At 43.8% G+C, this 16519-nt stretch overlaps 1 protein-coding gene across 2 annotated transcripts; it reads right to left on the reverse strand.

Moving 5' to 3' along the window:
* Window positions 1-3228: 3228 nt before the first annotated feature.
* On the reverse strand, window positions 3229-16495 carry LOC118393088 (paxillin-like). 2 transcript variants are annotated; one of them, XR_008063893.1, is made up of 9 exons: window positions 16390-16495; window positions 16046-16238; window positions 15705-15819; window positions 11557-12879; window positions 10320-10592; window positions 9796-10187; window positions 9468-9626; window positions 9151-9324; window positions 5470-5551 (listed from the first exon to the last, which is right to left on the reverse strand). XR_008063893.1 is itself a non-coding variant. In XM_035785383.2 (8 exons), exons 1-8 carry the CDS (start codon window positions 16484-16486, stop codon window positions 4866-4868), a joined length of 1236 nt encoding a protein of 411 aa, XP_035641276.1. In that variant the 5' UTR covers window positions 16487-16495; the 3' UTR covers window positions 3229-4865. The 2 variants fall into 2 exon arrangements, 1 of the variants encoding a protein (XP_035641276.1); XM_035785383.2 differs by lacking the exons at window positions 9796-10187; window positions 10320-10592; window positions 11557-12879 and adding exons at window positions 3229-5132; window positions 5233-5381.
* Window positions 16496-16519: the final 24 nt, after the last annotated feature.

Raw genomic sequence — 16519 nt, forward strand, 5'->3', positions numbered from 1 at the left:
CCTTTCCAAATCCTGTCCAATCAATTGAATTTTCCACAGGTGGACTCCAATCAAGTTGTGGAAACACCTCAAGGTTGATCAATGGAAACAGGATGCTCCTGAGCTTAATTTGGAGTCTCATAGCAAAGTGTCTGAATAATTATGTAAATAAGGTATTTCAGTTTTTTTATTTTTAAAACATTTGCAAACATGCCTCCAGCCACCCAAGCCATAGACTGTGCTCTCTAGTTCCATATGGCAAGCAGTAACAACTTCTATCCACAAGCCATAGACAACTAAATAGCTAACATGATGGCGACATGGACTGAGTTGACCCTTGTGTTTAAAAAAATCACACTCACAGGACTCTACACACTCACTCACAATGACACTCCAACATACACATAACATGCACACACACTTATAGACACAATTTTTATTATTTTTCTATTTCCCCTTTATTTAACCAGGTAAGCTAGTTGAGAATAAGTTCTCATTTACAACTGCAACCTGGCCAAGATAAAGCAAAGCAGTGCGATACAAACAACAACACAGAGTTACACATGGAATAAACAAGCGTACAGTCAATAACACAATAGAAAAACAAGAAAGTCTATATACAGTGTGTGCAAATGGCGTGAGGAAGTAAGGCAATAAATAGGCCATAGTAGCAAAGTAATTACAATTTAGCAAATGAACACTGGAGTGATAGATGAGCAGATGGTGATGTGCAAGTAGAAATCCTGGTGGCAAAAAAAAGAAAAGTAAATAAAAACAATAAAAACAACATACAATCATCATTTGTGCTGCTGCTACTCTGTTTACCATACAGTATCCTGATGCCTAGTCACCTTACCCCTATACATATCTACCTCTATCACTCCAGTATCCCTCACATTGTAAATATGGTTTACTAACTGACCCTGAATATAGCTTCTTACTTTCTCGTTTTCTTATTTTTATTTATTGTGTGTTTTTGTTCTACCTTGTTGTTTTCAGTGCTACATTGATATTGATTACTGCATTGTGTTTGGCGCTTGCAAGAAAGGCATTTCACTGTACTTGGGCACATGACATTAAATCTTGAAACTAGTTTGATCACGTTTGCGTTGGTCAAACAAAAACACCCTAATGATTGGTTGACAATAGAACATCCTACAATGCAGGTGATCCTGCAGGATGAAGTTGGTGAAGAGCAACTGCAGAAACTTTGGCCTTTGATTACATGATATTTGTAAAGTTCATGCAGTCGAGAAGTCGGACAATTTTTATCGCCAGAATACAACACTCTTTTAAAGGAGATGATCGGCAAAATGGTATTGGACTTGACAAAAGTGATCCACTCTAACATGCCATCATTGTAAAGAAGTTGTTGTTAACTGAATTGCCTAATTAAATAAGTGTAATTATTATTTTTTTATAAAAAAATGTGCTCAAAGATGGAAGGCAGGCTGGAGGAGACGAGATGTGTAACCATTCTTGATAATGAGAGGGCAGATACACGCTTGTGAACAACAGACCGTGGAGATAGAGAACTCGTTTTTGTATCTCCATTTTAAAGTAGTATATTTTCTTCTTGTTGACCAAAGTCACCACTTTCATTAACCAGGTTTCCATCCAACCTTTTTATGCTTGTAAAATACATGTCGGATAAAAAAAAAGTCATGACAGGCCAGGTTGTTGATGGAAACATCTAATTTGTCGGTAAACTTTCCCAATGTTGACAAAACAATATACGCTAGACAAGGTGGGATCTTTTTGTGTCAGTAAAATAAATTATGCGAGAAATGTGTGGAAACGCCATTATGCCCAAATATTTATATAATAACCAACATTTCGAAGTAATTTTGGAGTGGCGCGGTGATAGGTTGTGTTGTCCTCCCACTATAACCTGGGAAACCATGCAGTTTTTAGGCTATAGATTAAATAAATAAGGAATTGCACAGGGTGGTGAAAGTGCACGGTGATGAGCTTGATGCTGCTTTCCAATGAATATCGAGGGTCTTATTCTGGTGACATGATGACCGATGCTTGGCTGCCGTTTGACAAATAAAAAGGATCACTCTCTTATTCACAATAACCTCATCGTATAAGTAGCCTACCCGCACTGCGAGCTGTTGGTTTGAGCACACATGCCAAGACCAGAGTGGGCGCATTCGCTATAACTCATGTTGTTGTGGCAAAACCACCTTAGAGTTGAAAATGCGATCGAAATCAATTAAAGTGTTTTTGTAATGTGCACTACGTCATCACGCACAGCCTTTTATTCTGCGACAACTTTATTTGATGGAAACATCTCGAAATGCGCATATTATTTTAATGCGGATTTTAGAATATTTTAATGAAAAGCTGTTGCCAATTTGATAGGTTTCTATCTATCACTTCATGGTCTTATTTTCGTGGACAGATTTTGGGCGGAGTAAAACCTATCGCTTCGCCTCTTCCTCTCCAGGGTCCCTAGCGAAAGCGCACTCCCAACCTACTACGGAAATCACTTCCGGTCGTAGCTGTATCGAAGCCGTATTGAAGTGGCATCAAACGAGTGTGGCCCGTTTTGATATAACCCTATCCTACTATTTTGCCCTTTGTGTGTGGAACGTTTAGAGAGAAAAAAAGGAAGGAAGGATGACAGTAAAAACAATCAATTGAGATTTACCCTCTACAACAGTATGTGCCGAGTTAACTGGGTTGTGAATTTCCTGCAAAGATGAGTTTCAAAATGTTATTGCAAACTGGGATCCCTGCAACGTCCATACCCAAGCCTTACCCCATTGAAGATGAAACGTAAAATGGTTAACGTCAGAGTTGGGACGTCCCAAAGATTAATTATAGCAAGGGCCATCAAAAGAGCCACCACCTGTATAATTTCACTCCACCAGACACTCTTTCCATGCCATTTCGATACAGCAACAAACAGAAGTGGCTTTCATAGCAGGTTAGGAGAGCATTTTCGCTAACCCTAACCCCTTTCCTAACCTGCTACGAAAAGTCACTTCTGGTCATAGCTGTATCGAAGTGGTGTGAATAGTGTTTCTCATGTCAAGGCCAGGGAGAAATTGCCTTTGTTTCGCCAAAGGAAAACTTATCACAAATACTATACACTTAGGCTATACAACAACAAAAATCTACCCATGAAATGAGTTGGCTCATTATTCAGCACTATGACATATAAAATGAAAAGGTGACAAGGGACACAATTTCAATTAAAAAAAAAAGTCACTTTGGTTAAATAACTGCCAACTACAATGATTCTGAGTAGACAAATAGTTAAATGATTTAAATAAAACAATGAACAGAGATTTACAAGCTCTGGGTGTAAATCCCTGAACAAGATACAGACCCAATACAATTATGTGATGGATAAGAATACAAGTCCACAAACACAACTGGTGTACAGTAGATCCTGCACAGTGCACACTCTCAGACCAATATCAACACACATTATCCAGTGGACTCACACTGACAGAAATCTGAAGAGATAGTCCAGGACTCCCAGTCTATAAACAGTAGGATTCCTTGCTGGTCTCCCCAGTGTAAAAGACATTGCATTGATATATTGGTACAGAAAATAGATAGGCATATTCCTTGAAAGCATCACTTGGATAGAGTCAAGAGGGTTGTTGAGTTAAATGTTTGCAGCTGCACACAGTATTGTTTGCATAGAATCTGTGTGTACATACGTAAGGGGCCTTGTGCAGTATTCTATTTATTTTACAAAAAGTCAAACTCAATGCACAGTAACTTCACAGATCTTGAAAAATAGAAAAGCATCTATGCTTTGAAATTTCTAAGAGGATTTCTCTTAATGAGTGGTTATTCAAACTATTAACTGACCAGCGCTTTGTATACAGTATTCTCACAGTAAAATGCAACTGTTTCCTGTATGCAGAATCAATTCAATTGTTTATAGTGGCATACTCTTTTATACTGCATCAGCACTTTCTGAACATAAAGGAAAGTCCAAACCAGTCCAACTAACGGTTAAGCTCTAGAGGACTGAGTGGGCAGTGGAGAAGGTGACAAAGTAACATTATCCATCTCCCCATTTGGCGTTATATGTGACTCCAATTTCCCAAACAGAGGGAGTCAAATATTATTTGTTGTAAATTCATCTTTTTCACATACATTTTATAGAAACATTCCAATATACATTAAATCTAAATTGTAACATGTCAGCATTCGTATGTTTGTCAAACACCAAATGCTTGTGTGGAGGTGTTAATGATTGTGTGTCACAAGGCCGTGTGTGAAAATGAGTCCACAAGGGTCTGATGACACAACCATGTTCTTCACAAGTACTAAAATAATGACTGACCCACAGCCTATTTCCAGTCAAAGCTACAATGACATCATTATATGCATCTGTTCTCTGTTACTCAGACAGCAAATTAAAGAACTCTCACCGAGGCCTTTGCTTTAGCAGTTGAAAAAAGGCCTCAGCTGATAAAAAAAGACAGGTCAACATCTCCCTGATCTAGTAACATGTCACATTTCAAATGGTTTTCAAGAGACACTCAACCAGTGAGCAGCAACCTCAAAACACTTCCATATACGCATCCCATGTGTTCTTACAGTGTTCAGTAAGCATTTACCCGGACTACAAAAGCAAAGCAAAACCATTTGGGTTTGAAATCACACTATTCTGAGCATCACGGAAAGCGCACAGGCAGAGACCTGATCCAATTGTCCATTACACTTCAAGGGCCAAAAAGAGAATGCTGGAATCTCACACACATACTACCTGAAACACACACACACTTTCACCATTCACATCGTCAGTATACAGACATCCCTCTAAAACAATTCAAACACACACAATCTGATTTGCACACACTACCAGAGCTACACAGACACTTTCTGATACAAGCTTGTGAGCCACACACTCCCTAACTGAAGAGCTTCACAAAGCAGCCCTGGCAGTAGGGCTTGTCGTTCTGATCCTTGAAGGTGCCCTTGTTGAGCTGCTTGAGGCAGAAGGCACAAACAAAGTGCTCCGGGTGGAACTTCCTGCCCATGGCTGTGATGCAGCGGCCGGTGATGGGCTTCTGACAACCCGAGCAGAGGGAGCCTCGCTGCTCGTGGTAGTGCACCTCACAGTAGGGCTGCCCATCATGCTCAAAGAAACTCCCATTCACAAATGGGGTGAAGCACTCCTGCATACCCAGAGAGAGAGAGGAGAGTAATGAGTAAGTACAAGTCAGGAGACTTCAACATGAATGCCTTTATATAAAGGGAAATAGGCCGATTACAGACCCTGCAGACAAAGCACTCTGGATGCCAAAGGGAGTTTAGCGCAGAGATGTAGTTCTCCAGAATGGCTCGGGCACAGCCGCCACATTTCGGTGCAAACATGTCAAAGTAGTCCTTCCTACAGTACGCCTTCCCATCCTTCTCATGGAAGCCTTCAGGAGACGCATACAGATCATGAGTTCTGCACCCGACTCTATAAATGGTCATTTCAAGTGAGCTCCAAGAATGGGTAAAACTCACCTTCTGGGCCAAAGAATGATCCACACTGAGCACAGAAGAAGTGTTCAGGATGCCATGTCTTGTCCAACGCAGTGACAACTTTCTGTAAACATAGGAACAGTTACTCTATGCTAGCTGCCATTGCTAGACTGGATCTTTGGACTGCCTAAGTTGAAATAATATACACCGAACAAATCAAGTCAAGCATTAAATGCAAAGCAATGTGCTTTACAGGAAAAATTAAAAACAACAAAAATCAAATATGAAATATTTACTACACAACAAAACGAGAAAAAAAACAAAAAGGATGACTAAAATATACATTTCAAGATCTTTAATTAAATATGTCCAAAGCTTCGGCCCCCCTCAGGTTCTTTGGCAGGCTATTCCAGAAGCCAGGGGCATAATAACTAAAGGCTGCCTCTCCATGTCTCTTGGTTCTAGGCTTTGGGATAGTTAAAAGGCAAGTGTCAGAGGACCTGGGGGACCTACTAGGTACGTAACTTAAAAGCATGTCTGACATGTATTGGGCTGCACAATCGTGGATTGATTTAAAAACCAATAGAATAATCTTAAAATTACTTCTAAAACTCACAGGCAGTCAGTGCAGAGATCTTAAAACCGGTGTAATGTGTGCTCTCTGTCTGGTCTTGGTCAGTATCCGTGCTGCAGCATTCTGTATGTTTTACAGTACAGAGACCTTTAAACCGGTGTAATGTGTGCTCTCAGTCTGGTCTTGGTCAGTACCCGTGCTGCAGCATTCTGTATGTTTTACAGTACAGAGACCTTTAAACCGGTGTAATGTGTGCTCTCTGTCTGGTCTTGGTCAGTATCCGTGCTGCAGCATTCTGTATGTTTTACAGTACAGAGACCTTTAAACCGGTGTAATGTGTGCTCTCAGTCTGGTCTTGGTCAGTACCCGTGCTGCAGCATTCTGTATGTTTTACAGTACAGAGACCTTTAAACCGGTGTAATGTGTGCTCTCTGTCTGGTCTTGGTCAGTATCCGTGCTGCAGCATTCTGTATGTTTTACAGTACAGAGACCTTTAAACCGGTGTAATGTGTGCTCTCAGTCTGGTCTTGGTCAGTACCCGTGCTGCAGCATTCTGTATGTTTTGCAGTGCAGAGATCTTAAAACCGGTGTAATGTGTGCTCTCAGTCTGGTCTTGGTCAGTACCCATGCTGCAGCATTCTGTATGTTTTGCAGTGCAGAGATCTTAAAACCGGTGTAATGTGTGCTCTCAGTCTGGTCTTGGTCAGTACCCGTGCTGCAGCATTCTGTATGTTTTGCAGTGCAGAGACCTTTAAACCGGTGTAATGTGTGCTCTCAGTCTGGTCTTGGTCAGTACCCATGCTGCAGCATTCTGTATGTTTTGCAGTGCAGAGACCTTTAAACCAGTGTAATGTGTGCTCTCAGTCTGGTCTTGGTCAGTACCCATGCTGCAGCATTCTGTGTGTTTTGCAGTTGAGCAATGGCTTTCTTGGGTAGACCAGACAGGAGAGCATTACAGTAGTCAAGCCTGCACGTAATGAAAGCATGGATGAGTCTCTCTGTATCAGTCAGAGAGAAAGAGCCACACCTTGGCAACGTTCCTCAGGTGGTAAAAACTATTTTGGTCACATTCATATTGTGCGATTCAAAATTTAGTTCAGAATCTAAAATAACACCTTGGTTTTTTACCTTTATTGCCCGTGAATTAAAATGTGGGGCTAGATTCTCTCTGTGCTTTAGCTCTAACAATAAGCACCTCGGTCTTGTCTTGATTTAGCTGGAGGAAGTTGTGAGCCATTCAAATCAAATCCAATTTTATTTGTCACATACACATGGTTAGCAGATGTTAATGCGAGTGTAGCGAAATGCTTGTGCTTCTAGTTCCGACAATGCAGTAATAACCAACAAGTAATCCAGCTAACAATTCCAAAACTACTACCTTATAGACACAAGTGTAAGGGGATAAAGAATATGTACATAAGATATATGAATGAGTGATGGTACAGAGCGGAATAGGCAAGATACAGTAGATGGTATTGAGTGCAGTATACACATATGAGATGAGTATGTAAACAAAGTGGCATAGTTAAAGTGGCTAGTGATACATGTATTACATAAGGATGCAGTAGATGAGAGTACAGTATATACGTATACATATGAGATGAATAATGTAGGGTATGTAAACATTATATTAGGTAGCATTGTTTAAAGTGGCTAGTGATATATTTTACATCATTTCCCATCAATTCCCATTATTAAAGTGGCTGAAGTTGAGTCAGTGTGTTGGCAGCAGCCACTCAATGTTAGTGGTGGCTGTTTAACAGTCTGATGGCCTTGAGATAGAAGTCGTTTTTCCAGTCTCTCGGTCCCAGCTTTGATGCACCTGTACTGACCTCGCCTTCTGGATGATAGCGGGGTGAACAGGCAGTGGCTCGGGTGGTTGTTGTCCTTGATGATCTTTTTGGCTTTGCTGTGACATCGGGTGGTGTAGGTGTCCTGGAGGGCAGGTAGTTTGCCCCCGGTGATGCGTTGTGCAGACCTCACTACCCTCTGGAGAGCCTTACGGTTGTGGGCGGAGCAGTTGCCGTACCAGGCGATGATACAGCCCGACAGGATGCTCTCGATTGTGCATCTGTAGAAGTTTGTGATTGCTTTTGGTGACAAGTCGAATTTCTTCAGCCTCCTGAGGTTGAAGAGGCGCTGCTGCGCCTTCTTCACGATGCTGTCTGTGTGGGTGGACCAATTCAGTTTGTCTGTGATGTGTACGCCGAGGAACTTAAAAACTTACTACCCTCTCCACTACTGTTCCATCGATGTGGATAAGGGGTTGTTCCCTCTGCTGTTTCCTGAAGTCCACAATCATCTCCTTAGTTTTGTTGACGTTGAGTGTGAGGTTATTTTACTGACACCACACTCCGAGGGCCCTCACCTCCTCCCTGGAGGCCGTCTCGTCGTTGTTGGTAATCAAGCCTACCACTGTTGTGTCGTCCGCAAACTTGATGATTGAGTTGAAGAGCACACATTACACCGGTTTTAATACAAGTAGTTAAATCACTAATACCGTCTAATCATTTATCCGTGGAGCTGAAACCCTCTGGTGACACAGAAAGGAAAAGTTGTGCATCGCCTGCGTAGCAGTGAAAATCAATGCTGTGCTTTCTGAGAACTCTGCCAGGGGGTAACACATATAAACTGAGCAGTACCGGATCCAAAAATCAAACCTTGTGGAACACCACAGGTGATATGTATAAATCGGAGTTATGTTCACCAAGGGTGACAAACTAAAATAAATGTTAAAAAAAAACTCTTGACCCGTTAAATAGGTCCTAAACCAATTTAGAAGTGGACCGGAGAGGCCAACCCACCTCTCCAGTCTGTCCAGAAGGACATCATGGTCAACAGTGTCGAATGCAGCACTTAAATCTAAGAGTACAAGGACAGAGAGCTGTTTGGCATCTGTGTTGGCTCAAAGATTATTTTAGTTAGTGGTAAATTGAGTTGGTACAAAAAAAAAAAGCGGTTTGAAAACCAATTTCTCCAGAATTTTGCTTAAGAATGGAAGGTGGGAGATTGGCTGATAGCTTTTTGTGCGTATGGAAAATGTCTGGGATCTTTGATTTCAGCTCATGAAACATGGGACCAACACTTTGCATGTTGCGTTCATATTTGTGTGTAGTGTAGTTATTTTTGTAGTATAGGTGTTTACTTACATCCAGTATAGGGCCGTTACAGTAGTGGCAGCGTGGGGAGAACAGGTTGTGGTAGTCCATCTCACAGTAGGGCGCTCCGTCACGCTCAAAGAAGTTTCTGGAACCTATCTCCTCCTGACAATGGCTACACACAAAGTGCTCTGGGTGCCATGTGCGCCCCATGGCAGTAACCACCTGGACAAACAGAGACAGTATATTTACATTTACTATGTCAACAAAGCTCTGCAATTCAATTGAAAGTAACTTGAAGTTAGAGCGAGACCATGATCTTAGAAAGGCCACCAGAGCCTGATCTATGGCCCACCCAAGCCCCTCACCTGTCCCACGATGGGTTTACAACATGCCCCACACACTCCCTTGGCCACAGTCTGCACACCCAGTTTATGGAGGTCAGACTGCAGACTGCCGAGCATGTTGTCCAGCTTGTTGACCTGTGTTGGGGGGCCTCCAGGGCTACCTTTCCCCTGGGCCATGATCTGTCAAAAGATGGAGAGTGAGAGGACGGACACCAGAGCACAGTGCATTCTCTCATAAAATACATCTGAACAAATAGCTAAACTGTGGGTGAACTAAAGGAAACTGAAGCCAGTGAGAAATAGAAGGATTTCCACCATATCAGAAATAGAAAGGTAGAGAGATCCATGCCTGCATTGGAGGAAAAATTGGGTCGTATTCTGTTTGACAGCCAATGGACACCAGGACCTTGGGGGGAGGTGGTGGTGGTGCAGGCTGCACTGGTGGAGGGGGCACTGGGGCTGGAACAGCAGGTGGAGGGGGCTCTGGCTTGGGGGCAGGGGGCTGCTGTACTGGGACCGGTGGGGGTTGTACCAGAGGAGGTGGGGGAGGGATGGGTTCCTGGGGTGGAGGAAGTTGAGGGGGGCAGGGGGAGGGGGAGGAGGTAGGGGAGCAGGGGTCTGCTTAACAGCTGGTGGTCTCCTGGGTTCTTCTATAATAGGAGGGTGACAAGGGGCTGGGGGAGACTGGGGTGGGGAAATGACCCTCCTCTGAGGTATAGGTGACTCCGAGGGAATAATGATCTGAGAAGAGACAGACGATGACAGAGGGAGAGAGAAAATTAAAGGTAAAGAATGGAAAGTGAAACTTGAGAAGGTAAAAAAATAATAATATCTGGGATGGTGTGATCCTGTTGTGATCGTATCCAGGCCAACCTTGTCCACCTCATTCGCAGCGCCATCGCCACGGAAACGCTGTGGCTTGGACATGACGATGACGCCCTCAGTGAGCCAATCGTCCGGCTGCTTGCGCCGGCGGTCAGCCAATCGGCCAATCCCCAGCTTCCCCTGCAGCTCCTCTATGAGGCGGTCCTGTGAGCTGCTCTTGTTGACAATGATAGGGCCCATCCGCCCCCTCCGGGGGTGACCCTCTCGGTACATGGGGTGCACATTGGGGGTCTCCTTGGTGCGCCTTATCACAGACTTAAGCTAGAAGGAGAATGAGCATCAGGACTCCACTGTGATCCAGTTACAATACCACAGACCGGGTGAGTGGTTCAGTTCAGAGGAAGCACCATTCCAGTTCACTCAAAGCCAAAGGCAGCCATCTCCTCAAGTGTATCTCTCAGCAGTGGGTAAAGGCATGTCCAAAGGAATGTGTCAGTGAGCTCAGAGTCACACTCCATGCTGTATTACATGCTCAGTTCCCATCTCACCCCCTACCCATCACACATTCCCATTTGTTCTCTGACCGTTAAGCAGAACACAGTTGGGCAAGATGCAGGCATCATGCTGACGCAACAAGTGAGGTAGTCATAGGATGCAGTCACAACTCAAATTGTTTGGTTTTAACAAGACATGCCAACAAAGTTCACAGCCAGGCAGTACTGCTGAGCATTCAGTGCTTTTTCAAGTCGGTACGATCATTGAAAAATAATCACGGTTTTGATTATTAACGGACAAGTAGGCGGGGGCGCAATAGATTGTCATTGTAGTTCATTACCAGGTATTCTGTGCTGAACTATGTAGAATATTGGCCTGTTGGAAATTACAACTCCCTACTACATCGCAAAGTTTGGGCGTAATCTGATTTCTCTATAGAAACTGGGCCTCAAACTCACAAAAAAACTAAAATAAAAACAGTATTCAAACTTAACAGACATTGGTCAATTAGTTGTTAAAAACAAACAAAAAAATTACCGACATTTCGGTTAATTGCTCATCACTACCAGGCAGTCAACAATAAGAGACTGCAGTAGCAGCAAACATCCAGATGTGCACATTTTAAGGACAGTATCTACCTACACAATTTGTCAAACAGATGTTTTGGTATCACACCAAGCCATTTCTGACATCTCAGAAAGATAGTTTTGTATGAATGACATTTAACTCTGTTGTTTCTATGTGTGTTTGTGCAGAACAGCACAGTGTGGTGGTGAGAGCTGCCCCATACATGTCCAGATGCAGAGACCCTGTCCATGGTGGCAGGCTGCAGCAGAGGTAGGTCCATGGCAGCATCAGGAGTTCCAGGGCAGGAGGAGCCATCCAGGGACTCATCCATCCAGCTGGCCTCAGTCATCGGGGTCATGCTCCCATCTGTATAAGGTCTCTCTGTATAAGGAGTCATACTACCATCCAGTCCATCTTGGAGACACATGTTCAGCTCCACATCAGCCCAGTCCATGAGCTCCCTGTACCCATCTATGTGTCCACTCATTACTGACCCATCCCGGGTAATTGTCCCCTCACGGGTACTTGCCCCATCCCGGGTACACGCCCCATCCCGGGTACACCCGGTAGTGTCTGGCTGAACCTCCCTTCTGTCTAAGGGCATGATGACCTCCTCGTGTACCTCCTGCACCACTTCCCTCTTCAGCTGAGGTGCCTCCCCCTTCAGCTGCAGTGTGTCAGAAGGGACTCTATCGTTCTCCATCTTGGTGAAACTCATGGCCAGCAGCTTATCCAGGGCTTCATCCAGAGAGGGCTCAGCTGCAGGGACTGGCTCCAGAACTCTCCTGGAGATCGTGGGGCTGGTGAGAGCTGGGGGAGAGGGAGACTTGGGAGAAGCGACCAGAGATGGTGAGGGGTCTTTAGAAACAGTGAGAGGAGGACTCTTGGTGACAGAAGCATGGAGAGGTGAAGGAGTCTTGGAGGTAGAGACAGGAACAGGACTAAGACTCTCGGTAGTGGTTGGAGTAGAGAAACATAGATCCATGTCAGTCAGGGGACTGGTGCTCTTGGTAACGGTAGGGGGAGTTGTACCAAGTTCTAGAAATGAACTATGGGATTTTAAGGGGATATTGTCCAGGGTGACACTGGCTGAGTTCAGTGATGGTTTAGCAGCATTAGGAGGACTTGGGTATGTGCTAAGTGAAGGGTTGGAGTGGTTGAGGGCTACCAGAGACTTCTGACGAGACGACAGGATGGTCGCAGAGACGTCGATGACAACTTTTGGTTCTGGGTCACTCTCTGCAAATGACAGAGGGCTCTGGGATGTTACAGTAGCTGGGGGAGGGCTTGATAATGAGGGATGTGGAGGGGACACTGCCCCCCTTGAGTCCCCACTTTCCTCCTCTATGTGCAGCTCCCATGCAGGTAGAGAGAAAAGAGGAGAGTCACAGGCAGGTTGAGAGGGTGAGAGGGAGGAGGGGACAGCTGCAGCAAGGGAGGAGCAGGTACGTGGAGGTGGATGGACCTCCAGAATGATGCTGGGGGAGGTTCCTGCCTGATCAAGCTGAAGGTCAGAGTTCATAGACCCCAAGGAGCCGAGGACAGGCTAGAGGACAGGACAGGCAGGAGAGAGGAAAGGGACACCACAAGAAAAGGAAGATATTAAAGAGAAATAATCAGATTGGAAAATAGATATAGAATTAAAAAGGTATCTACTAAAGGATTTTTCATGAGGTACAGTGCCTTGCGAAAGTATTGGCCCCCTTGAACTTTGCGACCTTTTGCCACATTTCAGGCTTCAAACATAAATATATAAAACTGTATTTTTTTGTGAAGAATCAACAACAAGTGGGACACAATCATGAAGTGGAACGACATTTATTGGATATTTCAAACTTTTTTAACAAATCAAAAACTGAAGAATTGGGCGTGCAAATTTATTCAGTCCCCTTAAGTTAATACTTTGTAGCGCCACCTTTTGCTGCGATTACAGCTGTAAGTCGCTTGGGGTATGTCTATCAGTTTTGCACATCGAGAGACTGAATTTTTTTCCCATTCCTCCTTGCAAAACAGCTCGAGCTCAGCGAGGTTCGATGGAGAGCATTTCTGAACAGCAGTTTTCCGTTCTTTCCACAGATTCTCGATTGGATTCAGGTCTGGACTTTGACTTGGCCATTCTAACACCTGGATATGTTTATTTTCGAACCATTCCATTGTAGATTTTGCTTTTGTTTTGGATCATTGTCTTGTTGGAAGACAAATCTCCGTCCCAATCTCAGGTCTTTTGCAGACTCCATCAGGTTCTTCCAGAATGGTCCTGTATTTGGCTCCATCCATATTCCCATCAATTTTAACCATCTTCCCTGTCCCTGCTGAAGAAAAGCAGGCCCAAACCATGATGCTGGTCACCACCATGTTTGACAGTGGGGATGGTGTGTTCAGGGTGATGAGCTGTGTTGCTTTTACGCCAAACATAACGTTTTGCATTGTTGCCAAAAAGTTCCATTTTGGTTTCATCTGACCAGAGAACCTTCTTCCACATGTTTGGTGTGTCTCCCAGGTGGCTTGTGGCAAACTTTAAACGACACTTTTTATGGATATCTTTAAGAAATGGCTTTCTTCTTGCCACTCTTCCATAAAGGCCAGATTTGTGCAATATACGACTGATTGTTGTCCTATGGACAGAGTCTCCCACCTCAGCTGTAGATCTCTGCAGTTCATCCAGAGTGATCATGGGCCTCTTGGCTGCATCTCTGATCAGTCTTCTCCTTGTATGAGCTGAAAGTTTAGAGGGACGGCCATGTCTTGGTAGATTTGCAGTGGTCTGATACTCCTTCCATTTCAATATTATTGCTTGCACAGTGCTCCTTGGGATGTTTAAAGCTTGGGAAATCTTTTTGTATCCAAATCCGGCTTTTATAACTTCTTCACAACAGTATCTCGGACCTGCCTGGTGTGTTCCTTGTTCTTCATGATGCTCTCTGCGCTTTTAACGGACCTCTGAGACTATCACAGTGCAGGTGCATTTATACGGAGACTTGATTACACACAGGTGGAATGTATTTATCATCATTAGTCATTTAGGTCAACATTGGATCATTCAGAGATCCTCACTGAACTTCTGGAGAGAGTTTGCTGCACTGAAAGTAAAGGGGCTGAATAATTTTGCACGCCCAATTTTTCAGTTTTTGATTTGTTAAAACCTGTTAAGCTTACCCCCTACTTTTTCGAACATTCTGTTAAAAATCGCGCAACATTTCAGCGTCCTGCTACTCATGCCAGGAATATAGTATATGCATATGATTAGTATGTGTGGATAGAAAACACTCTGACGTTTCTAAAACTGGTTAAATCACGGCTGTGACTATAACAGAACGTGCGTTTCATCGAAAAGCGCAAGAAAATCTGATCACTGAAAAATATATCAATGCGCCACTTGCCTGTATTGTGTATTGGAAAGCAAATTTAATGGGGCTGAGATTGCAAGTCCTACAGCTTCCACACGATGTCGCCAGTCTTGTCATTTGCCTGGGCTTTGTTTCTTGGTCAAACGAGTAAGAGAGAGCACATTTCTTCCGGTCTCCGACAGGATGTTTTGGATGAGAAATATCCGGACATGATTTCAAGACGTGGAGCTATTGAATACACATCGCCCCGTGATCAATTTGATAGATTATTAACGTTTACTAATACCTAACATTGGATTACAAAAGTATTTCGAAGTGTTTTGTGAAAGTTTATCGTCGACTTTTTTAATTTAAAAAAAATGACGTTGCGTTTTAAAACGCTGTTTTTTTCCTTGATCACACAGTCTTCATAGATCAATATTTAGGGTATATATGGACCGATTTAATCGGGGAAAAAAAGGCCCAATAGTGATGTTTATGGGACATCTAGGAGTGCCAACAAAGAAGATCGTCAAAGGTAATGAATGTTTTATATTTTATTTCTGCGTTTTGTGTAGCGCCGGCTACGCTTATTATTCTGTTTATGTCCCCTTTGGGTATTTCGGGGTGTTGCATGCTATCAGATAATAGCTTCGCCGAAAAGCATTTTAAAAATCTGACTTGTTGGCTGGATTCACAACGAGTGAAGCTTTAATTCAGTACCCTGCATGTGTGTTTTAATGAACGTTTGAGTTTTAACGAGTGCTATTAGCATTTAGCGTAGCGCATTTGCATTTCCAGATGGCTAGATGGGACGCCTGCGTGTCGGGTGCGCTTAAGAAGTTAAAAAAAGTTTGAAATATCCGATAAATGTCGTTCCACTTCATGATTGTGTCCCACTTGTTGTTGATTCTTCACAAAAAAATACAGTTTTATATCTTTATGTTTGAAGCCTGAAATGTGGCAACAGGTCGCAAAGTTCAAGGGGGCCGAATACTTTCGCAAGGCACTGTAATAAGAAGACAAGCGTCAGACACACACACACCTTGAAGTCGGAAAGGGAGGCCATGAGCTCATCAAGTTCACGTGTGGCACAGGAAGCTGACATTCTGGCCTGCTGCTGAGAGGAAGAGTCCAACTCATTGTGAAGGACAGAGGGGCTGCAGAATACACAAACAAAACATGATCACACACACAATCCAACATTGACCTCCTCATTTTTCATTTAATCCTAATATGTGATCAGATGGAGCACCCAAACACAGGCTACAGTTGATTATTAACATGATCTCATTGCTAGCTAGCTTGTATCCTATAATTCAAGGTGATGACAAACTCCTTGTCCATCTGTGATTTTTGAATAGGAGTAACTGCCAATCTGCTTACCTGGGAGTGGGTACAGAGCCCTCCAGCTCATCCAGCAGACTCTCCACAGTGGGCCGGCCCTCCTCCACCGCCTGCCTCCCGTTCCGTTTGGTCTTCTCCTGAGACGGAGGGCTCACCATAACGTCAGGGGGAGCCCCGTTCTCCTGCACATAGTGGGTTATGCTGCAGGATGGCAGGGGTGGGGCTGTTTCCTCTGTGGGTAGAAAGGACAGTGGGACATGATATCATCACAGTATTATGCAGTAAACACATACTGCAAAGACAAGAGAGAAGTTCCGCTTAGGTAGCATAAACACCAAAACCTAGTGAAAAATTATGTCGGATGTGTTAAGCTGTCTGTGTACCTGTGGTGGGGAAGGAGGGAGAGTTCTGCTGGACAGCGTTGAGCTCCAGGAGCAGCCTGTCCAGCTCTGACAGGTTACTGCCCAGAGCTGAGCTCATAGCAGCCGCAGACTGCTTTGTCAATTGTGTTTG

This window comes from Oncorhynchus keta, chromosome 14 (assembly GCF_023373465.1).
Source record: "Oncorhynchus keta strain PuntledgeMale-10-30-2019 chromosome 14, Oket_V2, whole genome shotgun sequence".
Lineage (NCBI taxonomy): Eukaryota > Metazoa > Chordata > Actinopteri > Salmoniformes > Salmonidae > Oncorhynchus > Oncorhynchus keta.